The sequence below is a fragment of the Mycetomoellerius zeteki genome, unplaced genomic scaffold (assembly GCF_001594055.1).
Source record: "Mycetomoellerius zeteki isolate Tzet28-1 unplaced genomic scaffold, Tzet1.0 scaffold316, whole genome shotgun sequence".
Classification (NCBI taxonomy): domain Eukaryota; kingdom Metazoa; phylum Arthropoda; class Insecta; order Hymenoptera; family Formicidae; genus Mycetomoellerius; species Mycetomoellerius zeteki.
Genome location: NW_017257301.1, coordinates 835,315 through 855,457, shown reverse-complemented (window position 1 = coordinate 855,457; position 20,143 = coordinate 835,315). Strand labels below are relative to the sequence as shown.

The following is a 20,143-nucleotide window of genomic DNA, read 5'->3' as shown; positions in this document are numbered from 1 at the left end:
TTGAGCTTTATCCACTTAGTATTCGGCCAAAGAGATCAACATGTTTAAATACAGATGTACAGCTATGATAAAAGAGATGGTTCTATGTATGTTTGAAAAAAATGGGAACACAATCTAAATTTAATTTTAAAAAATAGAAAGAGTTATAAATTGATCTTTGTAGAAAATTTTATAAATAAATGTTACCAATAACGAATTTACAGAGCTAATTGATTTCCTAACTGCAATTTCAGAATAATGAACAGTGGATAATAAAAAAATTATATATTCATGTAAAGAAAACGCTAATAAAAAATTTCCGAGAAATAATAATGTAGAATTATATAATATATATATGTAGAAGATAGTTCAATTTTTTAATATTAATGTAAACTAAAAAAAATTTTGGTCATTTTTGGTCCAATGAATAATCGTTAATCAATGTCCGATTTAATGCAGTTAATTCATTGATACAATAACTAAATTCATTTATATAATTACATATTCATTCTTGCAATAAATTCTAGTAACAGTTTTATAACCTAGACCATTATGAGAATTCATTGGGTCAATTTTTATTAATTCGTTGAATATTTTATTGTGTTTACGTACAGTTTTGGTTCAGTGTATAATTTTCTATCTATCAATATTCGTTTATTAAAAGCGCGATATAATTTTGTGGAGATCAAAAAATCATATATGCATTTTGTTGCATATGTGCTCCAATCAACTTAATCCAAGAATTCTCTTTCTCTCTCTCTCTCTCTCTCTCTTTCTCATACTTTGTATATCATGGACCCACTCGAAGCACAGACAGCGAGCGTAAATTTAATTAATCCAATTAATATATATATATGGTTAGCGCTAATCAATATTGATGCATCCGACGATACAGCGGGCAACAACGACGCGCATTTGATAAAGATAAAGCAGCGAAGTTGCAATTGAAGTTACGATCACTTGGGAACGCTTTCTCCACTTTACAGAAATATAAATTGTAATTAATTTGAAAGAGCATAACGCGCTGAAATTCGTTGTGGGAATATGATGCACAATCGTTTTTCACATGGCGTGGAGACTCTCTCCATGTTTATCAAGTAAAACTAACAGAATTCGTATTATGTAAACGAAATAATAATTCAACGTTGAAACTGTCGCACAGATAACACGGTACGTTTCGCGCTTTATCCGCGATACTTGTCCGCGGTATCTCATCTGTCGTCACAAAGAAACAAGCGCACGATGCGAACTTGTTTACCTAACACTTTGTGCAAAGCAGAGTAAACGCGCCGTGATGCGATAATCAACGCGCATCTACAAACTGAGATTTCCTTGGAAAATGCATTTTCAAAGAACTCCCGCGGGAAAAGCCACATGAAATGCAATATATTTCTCATATACGTTTATATTATACTTGCATAATCCTTCAAATATGATGTTAATGTCCACACGCGATGGAACTTGTCAAATGGCAAAAATGTTATTTACATTAAGATTATTTACATTAAAACATTTCACAAGATTGCGATACAAAATAATCTACTTGGATTTCTCCGAAGAATATGTTCTTAAAATATCTTGCGAAAATATCCCGAGTACGACAGCAAATAGAGAGTATCAACCACAATCTAGATAATTCTGACATTAAATGATGTGACATGTTTATCAGCCATCAAATACACATGTTGCACATACGATACGTTTACTCACGTTTTACACGAGAGCGAACGCGCAAGCACGTGTCACATGCAAGCACGTTTCGTCATCGCTATATCCTATTATAAGGATATCCTGCCCGCAATTCTTTAGCACATCCAGTAAAAGCATATCTACGCTTACACACAACAAACGCTCACAAAACTGAAAAAGTTCAATTATACCGTTATTAATCATGTGTAGAATAAATTCGTCATTAAAATTGTATTTTGTGTTAATAAGTAAATTTATTTTGACGTGTTATTTTCAGCTGAGAACGAGATTATAGAACACTATATTCCGAATCTTTATTAATATTGCAAAATAATTTAATTACGGAGCGTACATTGTTTTAATAAACTTATATCCAAATAAAAAACACGCCAATATTAACATCGCAGCAAAAAAAAAAACAAAAAATATGATAGTTAATATATTTTTTATTAGTGTAAATAATGCAGTATTTTTGAAATTAGATTAAATTTTAAAAAAGAGAAATTAGAAAATAAAATCGTATCTTTTACTTTTGTTAAAACTGCGCCTTTACATTTTTTTTTTTTTAAATGCGATTGAGTTTATCTTCTTCTTCATCCTCACACGGAAAGAATGATTTTGATGAAATATCTAAAATTTTATCTAATAGATCCAGATCTGAAAATAACTTTGTTTGTAATAAATTGTGAAAACAATTTTGTTGGATTAAAATAATTATGTTGCATCAAAATAATTATGTAGAACGCTCAAACTAGCTTTTAAATTGTTAAAACTTTTTACAGCATAATCATCAACAGTTACATTCTACATAAGTGTTCTACATAATTATTTTGATGCAACATAATTATTTTGATTCAACAAAATTGTTTTCAAATCTGTATCTAACTAAATATTTAGATTCAGACTTCAGCAAAATTATTCTTTCCGAAGGATTAATAGGTTGCACGCAAGGGAGAAAAATAATCTTCGTGCCTATTCTGCAAAAAATAAAGAACACCAGATTCTATTTGCCGGATTATCCGTGGAAAAATCGACCGCTCAAGAGGTGCAATTTACTGAAATAATTAATACCGTGTTGATGGTGCAAGTAGTCGAACGGGTGACGTGTCTGGCCGAGATTAAGGCAAGAGTACCATCCTGTATGTTTAACGTCCAGTGTATGTACGATGAGAACGAAAGCTCGCGAGCTGAGAAGGAATCGCTGAATAATGCAAAATCCGACGTCAAAGCGGTCTAGATCGATAGTATAAAAATAAGGTACACGTCGACTTCGATCGGAGAGAAGTGCGGGCAGAAGAGGAGAACGCGAAGCGCGAGAGTTCAATACTCTGAAGCGAAAATTTCATCAAGCAGCCGCTCACTCGGGGATAGTTAAATTCCGACGTGGTCGGCTAATTTGAATTCTTTTATGAAAGTTCACCCCGGCCGGAAGGTCCGGATAAAGCGGGATAGACCATCCGTTATCGTGAGAAATCACCGAATAACGGATCGTGAGCGGCTTTGTTTGTCTCGATCGATCGAGACATGAAGACACGGAGAGTAACAATACGCAAGGATACAATATTCGTGCGTATGATGTCATTCAAATTAAACCCGTACAACCTAAATCAGTCTCAATGAATTGACCATAATTAATTTTAATTGGAAAATCATTAGTGGGAACATGTAATATATGTAAATTTGGGAATTGTTGGGAATTTAGATTCGATTGTTTCGAGATAAATATATCGATTGTAATCAAATTATTTCAGAATGAATACTGTTGTACACAATATTCAATCGCACGTTGAGCAGATTTTTCATTCGCTATGCAATTATTAATGTACAATGCATACACATTACCGCACTTTATATTTCTTATATTATCTCATTCTATCAAAACAATAATTTCCTGCAAGCGATACACAAGAAAATACATTGTCTGATGAGATGAAAAATCCGCATATGATGCAACGATGAATTTTCCAAGCTACGTATTTCGAATGAATAAACAGTCGCCGCACAATTTGTTGCAACAACATTTGACGTGAACGAGCGTATAGAGAGAGAGAGAGAGAGAGAGAGAGAGAGAGAGAGAGAGAGAGAGAGACTGGATCAGGAATATTAATCTTTCCTGTCTGCGTGTATGAGTTCGTAAACATTATTAGTTTTGACGGCAGAAGCAATGCATTGATATTGGAGAACATATTTTCAGCTGCCAGCCAACGTTTACATGAGATTTATGTTATAGCTGAAGCTCTCATTTTTCAACGTCAATTAGCGTATTAGTAACTATTTGAATTAGCTATTACCAATTGTAATATAGAAAATTAAATAAAAGGAGGAAAGACCTGAATATCTATCTGAATTCTGATATATAATTCTGATGAACGCATACACAGAAAATGATTTTGCTAAAACAGCAATCAGCTAGCAATCAGCTTAAGTGTTACGTAATTATTTCGATAATTCAACAAAATTATTTTCAGATCTAATTAAATTTTTAGATACTTCAACAAAATCATACTTTCTATGTACGTCTATCAGAAATTATACATCAGAATTTAAACGAATATCTATTCAGATCTTTCATTCTTTTATATGAATCCAATTACTTACATTTCAATTGCTGATAAAACTTTAATTTAGCCACACTGATATCTCCAAAACTATGAAAAAGTTAGACAAAAAATAAAAAAAAGATCGTTTAATGAGATTACTTCGAGATATTTTTAGTGTAATAGAACCATATTCATCCCCTACGAAATTTTAAGGGAAGGTAATCGAATTTTTCAAATGAAAACTTCCGATAACAATAGCACCACTTTGCACTCAACATAGATCCCGAAAAAACAAATGCAATCGTCATATTAAAAACTGTTTCAAAGTAATCCTATTAAAAACTTATTTAAATTTTTCGTCTAACTTTAAGTTTCCAAGATAGCATGACAGACTGATCGAATAGAAATTGACATTCTTTCACAATTTTCAAAAATTCATTCATAATATCGAAGATATACCTTACTATTATATATAAGTCATTAAAAATTTTCAGGATCTATCGAGTGATGTTATTTTTCCATTTGAAAAATTTGGCTCTCTTCCTTCTTTAAAATTTCACAGCGGATGAATACGATTCTATCTCATACTAACAATAAAAATCATCTCAAAATAATCTCATTAGACTTTTTATTTTTCGTTTAACTTTAACAGTTTCCGAGATATCGGCATGAATAGATTAAATTGAACATCCTGTATATCTATATGTTTATACAAAATAATATTTAAATAAATTTTCAATTTATTCATTTTATTTAATATGCTTCAAGTTTCAGATAAAAGAAGAATACTAAATGACAACTAAACGATTAAATAACTTTGCGACAAAAATATTATAAATTTTTTTAATTTAATTTCTGTTAAAAAATTTAAATATATACTGTATATTAGATGAATACCTTGTAATTAACTATCACTTGACATTATTTCGTTAAACTAAAAGTATAGGAATGTGGTAATTTTGAAAATGCTACTTTCATCTTTTATTTTTTAAATTGATTCATTCATATCAGTGAAGTGTATATACAGATATGTAGACGCATCATTGAAATTTGACATTGAGTAATTGTTGTCGCAAAGAAAAGGCAATCGGCGATGGAAGCGGACGATCGTTTGCGGAGTCGATTTTCGCGCAACAGATAATAATACACATCTCGCGATTGGCTATATTGACGTTTCGCACGCGGATGGAAATCCCTACAGATATCGCACTGGGGAGAGCGTCGCAATTACAAACTCGCGAATACAATATCGCTTATTTACCGTTGCCGCCACCGTCATCCTCTACTCTTTTCCACCCGAATCGACTTCCTCCTGCTCCCTTCGTCCTCTTTCTCCACCTCGTCGTCATCGTCCTCTCATCGACAAAGTCGTGTGCTACCGCCGGAGAACCGCGATAATCTTGAAATCAATAAAGTGTCACCGCGAATTTCTCTCGTGATATACGTAGTGCGCAAGCCCCGCGTCATTCTAATTTGCAACGCATCCGCCGTCGTATTATAGACGAAGCCGCAATTTGCAGCCTTGTAGGACGCCGTGAAAATTGCTGATAACGCATCCATGGATGCGCTTGCTCACCCCTTTACGTTAAAAATGCATAACGCAATAATTCATGTCGGATGCTCTTGGAATATCGTAAAATATCGCAAACCAAATGTGATATAAAATCCAACGATATAAAATCATAAGACGTATTTTCTTCAAATAACTTGCATAAATATAAGATAAAATAAATAAAATATATCACACATCATGTCCACATATAAAATTATTCATGTAACTCCAGTACGCAATATAAATTTTTCTAAAAAAATGTAGAAAAAACATGAAATGTACCCATGGTACAGTTACTCAAAATAAACTTATCGCTAAAATGGAAAATGTAATCTCGATTTCACGTTATACTGATAATGAGAGCATAAGAATCGTCTGCATGTTTGATAACAGATACAGAAGCGCTATTACATTCGCAAGCAAAGGGCTTGTGGGCAGAAACGGTGTTACGAAACAGGAGCAAAGAAACGACGATGGCAACACAGCGGTGGCGGCGGCGGTGGGTGAGGAAAGATAAAACCCGAGAGAGCGTTCTCTCGGTGAGATTTTTCACGCGGACGTAGTCGCATATTTACGAGAAAGAAAATCGAGGCGCTCCGCTTGCTGCGATATTTATGGCGTGCCGGTTTCGATATCAGATAGATTACCCTCTCTCACGATGGGGAAACGTCGATCCTGATCGTGTGTCGACCGAACGGAAATCAACTGACTGTCTCAACGTCGTTTCCAAAATGTCATCGCTTTTTCCTCGCTCTCGTTGCGTTCGATTTCTTCTCTGAGGCAACGGTATCTTGTCATACAAACGGATCATTTCGTTTCTTTCCTTCAACGTAAGGTAGAAAGAGATTTCCCATGTTTTTTTTTTTAAGTAATTATTTCTAACACTTTAATATATCGAATTTATATTTAAAAAGCAAATTAATACAACAAATATAACGAATTGATATTTAAAAAAAGCGGATGTATAACTCTGTGTTAGAAAGAACGGGATAATAGAATAAATAACATAACTGGATTGCAATAAATGCGGCTATAACTGTAACTTAAGTTAATTAAGATAATATCTATTTATGAAACAAAATACGTGCCATGAAAGTTCTGATATTTAATATTAATATTAATTAAATTTAATTAATTTAATTAATTTTTAAGGAAAAAAGGAAAAAGGATATATTAACCGGAAAATCGCACTCGTGTTCAACGACCTAATTTATTTTCATCCGCGCACCGCGAAAAACGTCATCATGCGCATTTAGTCAGTTATATTTGCGACTTCTTTTCTATAATTACATGCGCCGTGCAACATCGCGTGAAATTAATATTCACGATGTGAGGTAATATCGTCGAATAAAGGTTCGTGAGATCGAATAAAACGAATAATTTCAAGAGCGAGGGTTAATATCGGCGCGAGGCCAGAGTTATCGATCAATCTCCCGTCGAGTCTTTGACGGAGGACTCCCATCGAACCTTTATATCCGCAAGGAATCCCAATAAGTTTTTCGTCGAGGCTCCAATCCAATCGCCGCGACTCCCTGATTCTATCTTGGCCGCGTGGAAAGTGCCTTTTTCCCACGAGGCGGTTCGTCCGCACGGTTCTTTAAACGCGCGAAGGTGTACTTCGCACATGTACGCATACACGGAGACACGTACGTGTCTGATAAATAAGTAACGTGGTGAATTCTCTCGAGCCGAAGGTTCAATGGACCGCTACCACTGCGGGTAACTGCCCTCTCAATTCCGCCGTGCGATTAATAACGTTGAAAGCACGGATTCAGCTGACTAGAAAAGGTTCGACTCGCTTTAACGCCTTAAGGTCACCACATCGCATTGCAATTTTCTAGTATAATATACTAGAAAATATCTAGTATAATATTTAGTATAGTATATTCCCTAGTATGTAATATAATTCTAATATATTATCTGAAATAATTTAATTTGGAACACTTCATTATTTTATTTCAACTATTTTATATATATATATGAATAAATAAAATTTAAATATTTAATATTTTAGCATGTAATCATATTCAATATTGAAAAATTAAAGTTTCACAATATATAATAGTTTTAATAGATTTCTCATTAAACGAAAATCGACTTATTTAACTTATCCAAATGTGATAAATTGACCATTTAGTTCTAAAAAGCATTTATCAGAAGTAAATAGAATACCTATTAGTACTCGATAAACTAACGGAATTTGATATCGAAAACAAAACAAAAATGTAATTGCTAAATTTTTTATGATATTTTGTAATTGCGTAAGTTAGATTATAGATTTTCAAGTTATTTGCAATTATTTGTAATAAAAATGTCAAATAGCTTGTTCTTATATCCAAACAGATATAAATAATATTAAAAAGGATATAATAAAAAATGTATAATAAAAGTTATCTTAATATTACCATTATAACCATCATATACACAAAACACAAATTAGAAGAAAAAATTAATTATACCGCAAAACAGATCGTTAATCTGGCACAATAGTCAATCAGCCGAATCGTATATATTGGAATTGATATAGGGAATAGAACTCCAATTATTATAAAATATTAATCACTGACCGCAAACAATGTTTACACATATCGTGTTAATATATTCTACGTTATAACAAATTAAATAATATTAATTATGTAAAAATGAGTCAGGCATTTTCACTCTCTAATTATACTTCTTTTTCGGCTATGTGTTTATGTCAACTATGCCACTACGTTCTAAATTTTAAATGTAAATTTTTTCACCCTGCATTGATTCCATCACACTTCGCCTGCTTTCTTTATTAAAAAAAAAGTTATTTAAAAAATTTATTAACTGAAGATTATGCGCGCGCAGTGTAAATGATTATATTCAATATTTTAAAGAATTCTGAAAACTGTCACGTATTATATATTCACTTTACGATATTTTAATGTTGCACGAATTAATCAGAATTAAAAATTCTGTTAGAGAAAAATGCTGAATCGCAATAGTTTTTGAGTTGCAAAACAGTTAAAATTGAGCTTATTATGTAATATATGTACATGCTTATCCTATGCCGATTTATCATTTATTTTTTGAACTTAAATAATATTGATCGTACTATAAGATGAGTGCCCGATTTATTATTCACAATTCAAACAGCTGCAATTTTGTTAAAAAGGAACGAAATTTAAATTTAAAAAAAAAGATGTTAAATCTTGAAATCTCTATTTTCGAATGATTACTATATTTTTTTAATTGATGTGAGTTTTATAATTTTTACATATAGAAAACTACATGAGTTAAACAAAACGGGAAATTTTTTCTTCATTTTGTGGGCTTGTTACCAAAAAAAATTTGCAAAAATTTTTGAATTTCTAATGTAAAAGCTTAAAGTTTTTCCTATAAAATCATTTTTTTAAAATGTTCCTATGATTTTTTATTACTGAGTTGTTACGAATTAAGTAAAAAGAATATTTTGATTTTGATTGCTCATAACTCCGTCAAAACCATCACAATTTAAAAAAAAACAGATTCTTAAATTCTCTCATCAGATAGAGTAAGATTTAGATTTAATTTTATTTTTAACAAAAATAGCAGCTGTTTAAATTTTGAATAATAAATTGGGCACAAATTTTTGCACTCACCCTATATTATATGTATCACAAGAATGTAATACAGTCCACTGAAATTATAAATCATCAGGAACGGAATATTATTGTTTATTAAATTGTATTTTCCCTTTCCTAATATTTTCATATCTTTTAAAATAAATTTAAACGAGTAATTCCGCTATTAAAAAATAATGAATAAAGAGTAGTTAAGTACTCTCATCGACACTGGTGCTCCGCTGCCATTCAACGTCGCCTACACTCCTTCTATTCCCCAGACATCTCTTATTCGTCTTTCTTACCGTTTCTTCATGACACTTGTACAACATTCACTCGGGAAAGCACGATGAATTACGAGCGTTTTAAGTAACACGTTCTGACACTCAACGGAGAAAAAGCACGAAATGTGGTTTCGAAAAGTGACCATTGCGTCCATGTGTTCACGCGTTCATTAATTATAGGAACAGTGTAACGATCGTTAGTCTTAATTGTAGAAAGTGTTCGACATTTCGTGATACTCATTGTGCGATTTAATTCGTAAAATAATATGACATACCAAGCAGCACGCGGCAGTTACCTGTCCGTTCGGAGGTCAGAGTATAAATAATAGCGCGACGCGTATATACCATCTTTAAATTTCAGAAGTAGTAATTTTTAGGAAAACGAAATATATATATATTTAACATACTACAATTACTATAGACTCTTCCTCCTGTTCCCTAGGCACTTTTCTTATTCACTTTTCTTATTATTTCTTTCATGACACTTGTACAATGCTCACTTCAAAAAGCACAATTAATTACGAGCGTTTTAAGTAACATGTTCCAAGATCTAACGGAGAAAAAGCACGAAATGTAGTTTCGAAGAGTGACCGTTGTATAGATGTGTTCACGAATCATTAATTATGGGAACGGTGTAACAATCGTTAATCTTAATTATTGTAGAAAGTGTTTAACGTCTCGTGGTACACGTCGTGCGATTGCAATTTGTAAAATAATACGACACATCGAGCGACACGCGACAGTTACCTGCTCGGAGGTCACAGTACGAATGATAGCGTGGCAAACTTGTTTACAACACAATGTTACGCACGATAACGGCGCCAAGCGCCGCGTATATACCGTATACATACCGACTTTAAATTTTAAAAAGTTCCTAGGAGAATAAAATATTATGACATATTACAATTTAACGTACATACAAAATAATATTCTATGTGATTTAACTTGTAATTTTAGTCAGACCGTGCTATAACATATCAAATAAAAATTTGTTTAAATATTTAAATGTAAAAGCCAACTTGTTATTATCACTTTTCGCTAAATTTTTACATTCAAAAATTAATAAAAATTGTGTTTTAATGAATCGAGGATTGTTCTTACATTTTGTTTAACAAATTAGGAAAATGAAAAATCTTTGAAGAAACGTGATGGTTAATTTTCTTAATTTGAAATTAATGCATTAAAATTGTGAAATTACTCTTAAATTACACAGTCATTCTTCCCGAAACGTGAAACTTTATAAAAATAATAATAAATTAATGTCTATTATATTTTCCAATTACATAGAATAAAATTTAAATAATAAACTAAATAATAAAAAAGTAATAAAACTAATAAACTTTCAAAACCTAGATTTAATGTTAGAGTGCATAATTCTTTTAAAATAAAATGACCAACCAAACATTTAATAAATAAATTTGCACATAAAAGTTAAAATTTAGTCGAGCATTAAAAGTTAATACCATTCGAACTAAGAAAATCAATACAAAATCGAGGATACGTATTTTATACGACATTTTGATTACTTATAATTGAAAAATTAATGTAACCTTAATTCTGATTGTCGGTTCTAATTAATCTGTAGAACATGATATTAAAATCTAAATTTAAATACTAATCGGGCTCTCGAAATTAAAAAACAATAAAATATGCGGACAATGAGAGCGTTAATACAGCGCGGTAATTGCTTGTCTGACTTTCATCTGGATAACACATGTTATATTGTATATTTTATATACTTAATTTAATAACAAGAAACGTTTTTTACGTCTTGTAACTTTTATAATTTTACAAAATAATCATAACTTTTATAATTTGACTTACTACGCTCTGAATAACTGATTTGTGATCTATGGAGAAGAAGGTTAGTCACTTGGCTAAGCAGCGAAGAGACAAAAATTGAGCAATTCCTAACCAGACAGTAGGGAAACACTCATCCTCGGTCTGAACATAATTTCAACATTCTTCCAACTATTGTCAATACATCTACAATAATGATCTACGATTTTGTTGGTTTGAAAGAAAACGAAACGTCCAAATAAGATGGTATCGACAGTCACTGTACAATTAATATATATATTATGTGAATATTATTAGACTATTGTATAAATTACGCACCAATTACCGCGCTGTGTTAACGCTCTCATTGTCCGTATATTTTATTATTGTTTTTTATGATATTAAAACATGTTACGGTTTATGGAATTTATTATTACATTGCAATAAAATTTTAATGAAAATTTCTTCAATACAGAAAGTTTAAAATTATCATCTATTTTCTATTTCCATCTCTATTTCCAAATTTTTCTTTATCGTATACATTGAAAATACTGGATACAAATAAAAAGAGACAATTTAACCAATCAATGCTAAGTTGAGCATTTGTAGGCATTATAGATGATCGAAGATCCAATGCCGTCCGGAAAACTTCCGTACCGTACTATCGTTCTTTCTCCGAATAATATTCAGATCAGTATCGATGATGCCGGATGAATCGTTATTGTTCGTTTGAGCATCGATTGAGCGCGTCTCATCGGACCATAAGGTGTTTCGCGAGGAATCCCAATAAGGAATTCTCCTCCAAACACATATAGTTACCTTTGTGATATCGATACTGACATTCTCAACCAGTGTCGAAAGAAGTGCCTTCAGAATCTCAAGATGACCAGGAGAGGAGAAGCACGAGTGAATCGACGTGAGTGGGTGTTGAATGCTGAAGCATCCATGTCTTTCATGCGCTCCCACATATATACGACGGCTGGTAAATAAATAACATGGAGTTGGAAAGGCGAAAGGGGTAGTCGCGAGCTGCCCGGTCAGGAGTTGGACGGCAGTAAAAGGAAGTAATGCTGGCCCGTGAAAGAGAATCAATTCAATTCGTACTCATTCCTTTCTCCGCTCCACCCTTTCACTCCGACTATCTTTCCTTCGCCCGTAACCCCGGTGAGTCGCTCACCGCCCCACGGTGATCGTTTCTTTCCGCAGTCCTCGCCGTCGACCTTCTCCTCGCCCTCCATTTCGCGGCGCAACAAGTGCGCGCCGACTCGCATCTTTAAGAAAGCAGTCTCGTACCCCCGATCCCCCCATCTTCACCACCATCTCCACCACCTTCGGCTTCCAACTTTGGCTCGAGCCACCGCGTCGCCACCTAACACCGTCGTTTCACGACACAGCCGAGCGTTTTCCTCGTCTTTTTTCTCCGCGTCTTCTCCGGTTCCGTTTCTTCTCTTTTCTCACCCTTACGTATCCCTCATCCCCTCAGTCAAGCTGCGACTACCTTCCAAATCACTCCATACTCTCCTATCTCTTTTCTCTTCGTTCTCTCTTTCTCTCCATCTGTTGTCCTCTCTCTTTTTCTGCTATTCTTCTCTCAGAAATGGCTTAGGCTTTCACGCGTTCATCTTTTTTCCCTCCCGCTGATTATATTCTCTTTTGTTTCTCGTATTCCTCATCCGACGATACGTTTTATGCACATATGCGGAAGATGAGAGAGTACGGCGAACAGACTTGGCGAGTGAAGGCAAAGACGCGAAAAAAAAGACAGACTTTGCGGCTCGACTAACACGAATCCGAAGCGCCGATTCGAGAATTTTTGCAGATATCTCGCGGTTGCGAATAATACCGCAGGATGAAGGCCTGGAGAATGGAATGAGTACTTGCTATCCGTTAAAGAGAGTGCAGTGTAATCGAGACGAGTATGATTTAATGCAAAATTTTCAAGAAAGAAACCTGCTTATTGCTGATTAAGACTGTCAATTTTATCTGATAAGCGATAAAATTGTTAGTCTTAGATCTTATTAAAAAATCAGAAAATATACGAAGAAAATAACTTCTTGCAGTTGCGCTCCATTTAATTTCAAGTTTAGAGTGGTAGAAGAAAAGCGTCTTAAACAATTTTTGTTTAAATATTTATTTGTAAATCGTAAACTCGTGATTAAATGTAAACTGTGGAAATCCACTTTTCTATAATAATGTTCTGTAATCTTAGCAATTTTTTTTTGGATTGTCTTTTTGGCCTAGATAATAATCGAGATTCATTGCTGCAAAAATAAAAATGTGAGATTTGGAAACTGCGATAAGCGAGAAATTTAATGAATACCAACGCGTCGCGCGGGACATCGCGCGTAACTACATGGACATCTGCGACCCTATCGAACGCGACACCGGATCGTCATTCGATGAAACATGCTGAATTTATTGGCGGTTTAATGCCGCTCGGGACGTTTATAGGAGCGCAATAAATAAAGTGGAGCGCGCTATTACGAGTGACAGGAACGTTACCGAAGGCCGAAGTGGCTGGAAACACTGTGTCGCAGAGGCGCAGCATGATCGCGCGAGCCCGATGTAGCCGATTGATATTTTTTTCCTGACATAATTACTACTGCAAGTAATAGAACGAATCCGATAAAAATAAATTTTCCGTCTAGAGTTTAATTAAATTTGGATTAATCAAACTACTGTTATCACAATTTTTGAAATACACACAACAATATCTAGATAACTATGAACGTATGGACATAAATGAAATGTAAATCTACAAAATTTTAAATAAACGAATTGCTAGATTGTAAAATAAATCACCTACGTAATCCTATCTGTTCAACGCTCTGTTAATTTATCTTGGCAAGATTACAACAAACTAAGTTAGGAGCGTTCAACCATATCGCTATCTGGAAGCGAATGTAACATCCGAGAAAGCACATTGACATTGTCGTCTTCGATCCTAAAGGCACGTAACTTCCTCAAGAACGGCCCTTCCTGTCACGATGATCGACGAAGCTGCTGAGCGAATGTGCCAGTTTAACGATCAGGAAATTCGACGAAAAGGAAAGTTATTAATGGCTAAAGTTGGACGATGTTGGAAACGACGGCGACGTGCGCGCACAGCGGGGCGAGACTCCCTCTCGATTACAAAGCGCGCGAACGAGAAGTAACTATACGGACAAGGTAGGGTTACAAATTGCGTCTGAAAGTTGCCCCGTTGCTCTAGCGGGATAATGGATTCTGAAATAAACGAAACTGCCGTCGGGCCATAATTTAAACCGATCCAATGCCGCGCGGTGGATCCGCTTTCGTCACGCGCTTTCGAGCCGAGCTCGACATCGAGCGAGCGAGAGGCTGCGAAGTGGCAGAAAATCAATCGGACACTCTGGGACACTTCGGGGCACCTCCGCAAAACGAGAGAGAATTCGCGGCTGCACTCGGTAACCGTGCTCGTGTCGAAAGAGAGGGCGGCATCGTGTGTTCGAAAAGTAACGAATACGCCTGTAAACGCCCTGTAAAGCGAGCCGTTCGCGGACAGCCGCAAAAATCGAGTAAAAAAAATACGATCAGTCTGTATGAACCATTTGTACGAAACTGTGATAATTCGCATCGCGACCAATTGCAGCGTGAATTGCTATCGTGAAATACTCAAATGTGCATTATAATCAATGTTTAAAAAAAACAATTTTTTTTCCCTACATAATTTAGATTTAGAGATTTAACATAAATATTATTATCCTGTTTTTCTTCTGATTTTTTAATATTATTGAACATCTCTAAATTTTTAAGCATAAATATCTATAACGTATAGTAAAAATTATACATGCACTTTCTAAATTCTTTAGAGTGGAATCTCACTCTAAAGAGTGAAAATTAAGTCAGATTTAAAAAAGAGTGGCTCAATTTTCACCTTCCAAAAATGAGATTTCACTCTTCAGAGTAAGCTTTCACTCTAAAAGTTTTAGAGAGTACGTTTTCGTGGAAAAAAAATGAGATAATCTTATATCAAATTTCTAGCCCGTCGCAAATTCTTGTCTCTTTCTCTATTATAAGTATGCACATAATTCATGATTTTTTGTTCAACACAGTATTCGGAGTTTAATAATACCTTATAAACAATGACATTTTGGAGTTTGCATTTCTCGTCGGATGTTTTGCATAACACGTTTCGCATTTATTTCCGCGATGTGGAAGAAGCTCGCGAATGTAATCGCAAATTAGTCGAATCTCGTTACAGTACGTAGAGGGCACGTTGTGAATGCATTTGAATTGTAGAACGCAAGTAATAGGCCGGCGAGTTTATTTCCGCGCGAAAGCAGCCGTATGCGCATCCGTAACGCGGATTATACGTTCAGCTTACCACACGTGTGGTATGCATAGTTACATGGCACTGTTAAATTTTATGTGTGATCTAATAGCCGTGTCACGTTCACTATACCGCAGAGAAGCGAACGTATAATTCTCGGTACAATGCTTTGTCATTTTTACGTGGATTTTACGACGATTCTATCAGTTTTATCGAATACCTACTCCGAAAAGTACGCACTTCCAAGTTAACATTTTTTCTTCAAACCATTCTTATTGATCAATGATATGAATTATCAGAAATTACTGTTCCGCTAAGACCGTCTCTTATCTCCGTCCGCCTCTCATCGTAACATCCGGTAACATTCTACGTTAATTATCAGCACGATAATTTTGCTGGTTTTTTTCTCCGCAAACTATTATTTCGCACACACTTCGAGGGTCCATTAAATTCAACCATCGAAGCCGAATCCGATGATAACCCAAGGGATTTAAAATGAAAAAAATTGATTTTTGAAGAACGTAACTGAATTACCAGCGTAACAAGCGCGCACGGGACGATACCAGGATCATTTGCATGGGCACGGCCCATTCGATTGGATTCATCCACCACCAAAAGCACAACCCTCTCATGTTCTTACTTACCGCGAACAAGGATGAGGATGCTGAACAGCAGCGCGGTGCTGAACGGCCAACCGGCCATCCTGGCGTGGAGCGTTACGTCGATTCAGCTTCCTCCTGAAACAATACAAGCACGCCCAATCAATCAACCCGTCCACTATACCGTTATCCCAGAGCCAACGCCGATCTCTGCCTTCCCGCTTCCCCCCTCTCTTTCTATCTATCTATCTATCTATCTATCTCTCTTTCTTTCATCCCTTAGTCCCTCAACGTAAAACCGTTGTCTGTCCCCGTCCTCGCCGTGCGGGTCTCATCCTACCTTTCGACTCCTCCTCAACCCCCGCCCTGTTTCCTGGCAGACTGCCCGTTCCACGTCCAACCTCGTCCTCGTACTCTTTTCCCCTCGGTACCAGCCAACCTCATCCCACTTGCACGCCAATCCTCTACGCCCCGTATCGACAATTTTTTTTCCTCCCTCTCGAATCCGTGCCTGGGGGCTTGTCCGCTCAATGAAAGTCCTCCCAGACGGTGCACGTCGAGCGACGTACATAATCGTGAAACATGCGATGCGTGCCACACCAGCTTGGCGCTTGGAGTATCGAAAATGCCCTCTCTCGCGTTTGCGCGCGCGTTTTTTGCCATTCAACGCAAGCCACGAGGTCCTCGACCTCACCAAAGGTCCTTGAACAGTTGGATTTAGGAATTCGGCACATTAATGATGATTGGTTTAATTAATAGTCTAATATATATAATATAAGATAATGATTTAATACTTGATTTTAGCGTTCACACACAAAATCAGAAAATATTATATTTTCAATATCTCTCGTTATAATAAAAAAAAATTAAAGCAATCTTTGTAATTGTAAGCACTATTTTTCTTTATTCAATGTAGTACGTAGTAGTCATAATATATTATTATTATCAGTTTATTATTTATAACATTCATTCATAATTAAATCATTAATTATAATCACAAGTAATAATTCTATAAAAAATTAATTATAGATTAATTATACATTATAACTCGATTATACTGTATATAATTTACTTATCATCATGAATGTTGTATTGTAATATAATATTAATAAACAATTTAATTTTCGGTTTTGTCAAATAATCAATTAAGATAAAAAATTTGAAGTTTAAAATTAATTTATTCAACAATTCTGTAGATCTCCAAAAATTTTTTTAGCATCTGCATATATTAACTAGAAAATTCTGCACAATATATCCATTAGAAAATTCATAAAAAATTCAAATTTTTTTTTCCCGTGGAAAGGTAAAGAAAAAAGTCTTCGCGTTTTAAAAAATGTTAATTCGCATAAAATTTATAAAATCGTATGTTTCTTGAATATATGGTTTTCAATCGCCAGGAGCTACGAGAAAAGAAATTCTAAACGTATTGTAAGCGACAGCACAAGGAGATAAACGTTACGTAAAATATACCGATACTTATTAAGTACAAGTCGATCTTCGATCACAAAAGTGCAAATTACTCGATGCTAAGGTGTTCATCCTTGTACATTGAGCAACGTTTTTTTTATAGAATTAAAAATGCTCGCGTTTTTCACCATGTCCTTTACGGACTTCATTCAAAGAGACCAAATCTGGAGCATTCGATTCGCTTCACGGCGCCGCGGTTGCATCACAGTAAAGCCAAAGGATGACCCACACAGTCCTTATGCACTTCGTTCACGTGTATACACGAGCGATTCATGAAGATGTAGTTCTTCTATCTACCTTCGCTCGTCTCCGGTTATTTCTTTGCTGAATATTTTTCGAGCTTCTACTTGTGCACGCCGTAGAACAAGTATAAAGAAGTGTACTTGCATTCCACTCAATATGAAAGAGAAATATTAATTAAAAAAATAAAATAAATAAAGAGTGTTCCCTCGAATAAAAATATCTAATTTATTATGCATTCTTGTGTTTCTTTATTAATGTAATTCATTAATTAATATGAAAATATATTATGTTTAGTATAGCACATCTTTCAGGCAGCGCAAAATTAAAAACAAAAAATAAAGAAGATATATTAAAGAAGATATATAATTTTATTAATGTAAACATAAAAATAATAATATCATAAGAAAAATAAAATAAAATTAGTCATTCTTCTTTATATAAAGTTAGAATAATTCTTAGCAGAGTCTGCCAGGATAAGAATATCTTTCTAAAAGAGGAAAATTAATTCTAAAAGATATCGCTATTTATTTCAATCCTTTACTTAAGGATTGAATATACTTACTTCAAAATAACTTGAACATTCTTTATATTACCAACGCAAAGGATTAATCTGAAATTTTAAAGATGAACGAAGGAAAAATGTTAGAAAATATAATATATAAATATATTCTGAAAGTATATATTATGCTTATCCGGGAAGAACCAAGTGAAACACACACGTACGTTTTCTCTGTTGTGCAAAACTGCCCTTATCCGAACATTGTCAATGAAACGGACTACCAGAAAGCAATTCCATCCTGCTCACAATTAAGTTTACGAATGAGATCGAGTGTTCGACCTACCATTTCCTCACGTCGAGACGCGAGAATTGGATAGAAACGACAAGCAAAAAAAAACAGACAGGGAAGAATCGATCGGCCGAATTGGACTTAATAATACACAGAGACTATGACCTAGTTATTTCCAAGCAAAATGTCGAAGCTGTCAAAGATATTCGATCAGAGATACGCTCTTAAATAGGATACGATAAAAAAAATTAAAAAATTGTAAGATCGACATGCACATGTCGAATCAAATTGTACGATATATATATAATTACAATAATTATTAATATAATATAATAATAATATAATATAATTATACATTAATAATAAAATATAAGATTAATAGATAATGTAATTACAGATTGTACGATAATATAATTACAGTAGTTAATTCACATAATTAGAATTTTTAAAGGTGAGAGCATCAAAAATACTTTTCTTCATTTATATTACGATTTATTGAGAAAAATATTTAAAATATATGAATCGTTACTTTTCAGCAGTTATCTGGTAAAATAGTCAAATTAAAAATGTGGCGTAATTTTCTCAAGATTCTATAATATTACCTACGGAAACTGCGGAATCCTACGTATACCCCAATAGTTGCGCGCGTTTTACGCCCAAGCTACGAAACTAATTAACGCGTTACGGCTTGCGTAAGCGCGTAACGCGATATTAAACGTAACGCCGCGGTGGCGTTCATGTTTAAAGGCGCGGTAACATGGATGGGGAATTAGATATACGTGCTCGAATGTGAGAGGAGTCCGACTCGTGTATAATTCACGCAGCGGCGGTAACAAAACGGCACCGTAAACTCACCTTACTAAATCACTTGCTCGCACCCGAGGGATTCGGAGAATATTCTATAAGGATTGGCCTTAAGTGCAATGAATCAAATTACGACGGCGACTGCGTCGAACGAATAATCGCGAAAATATCGACTACTTGGTGCATTCCGATTTGCGTGGGCGCCCACCCGACTTCACGTACGTATCTCCTTTGTGAGATTATTCGCATGAATAACACAGCACTTCCGTGCCACGAGCCAGATGCAGATTCCGCCCTCATAAGCCGCAGCGAATTCGCGGATTTACGACTTGTTTTATAACTTTCGTCCCCGTTCAAATTGTCGCGAGATTATATCTACAACTACATCACGACATCCATTAATGTGTCATTGAAAATAGAGAAAATTAATGTATGGTATAACGCGAATGAATGAAATAAAATTACACATGCGGACGACATTTTATTAATGTGAGTAAATATTTTAATTGTTGTGAGTATATACTCGGTGAGTTCGAGAGGAATTTGATGAGGGATAATT

General features: G+C 34.6%; 1 protein-coding gene across 2 annotated transcripts in view; it reads right to left on the bottom strand.

Moving 5' to 3' along the window:
• LOC108724958 (Down syndrome cell adhesion molecule-like protein Dscam2) overlaps positions 1–20,143 on the bottom strand; it is a 168,003-nt gene that overhangs the window by 127,849 nt on the left and 20,011 nt on the right. For both annotated transcript variants that reach the window (XM_018451682.1, XM_018451683.1), the window contains exon 2: positions 16,328–16,420. In XM_018451682.1, the coding sequence (XP_018307184.1) occupies positions 16,328–16,385 (58 nt within the window). In that variant the 5' untranslated portion in view covers positions 16,386–16,420. The remainder of the gene's footprint in view (positions 1–16,327; positions 16,421–20,143) is intronic.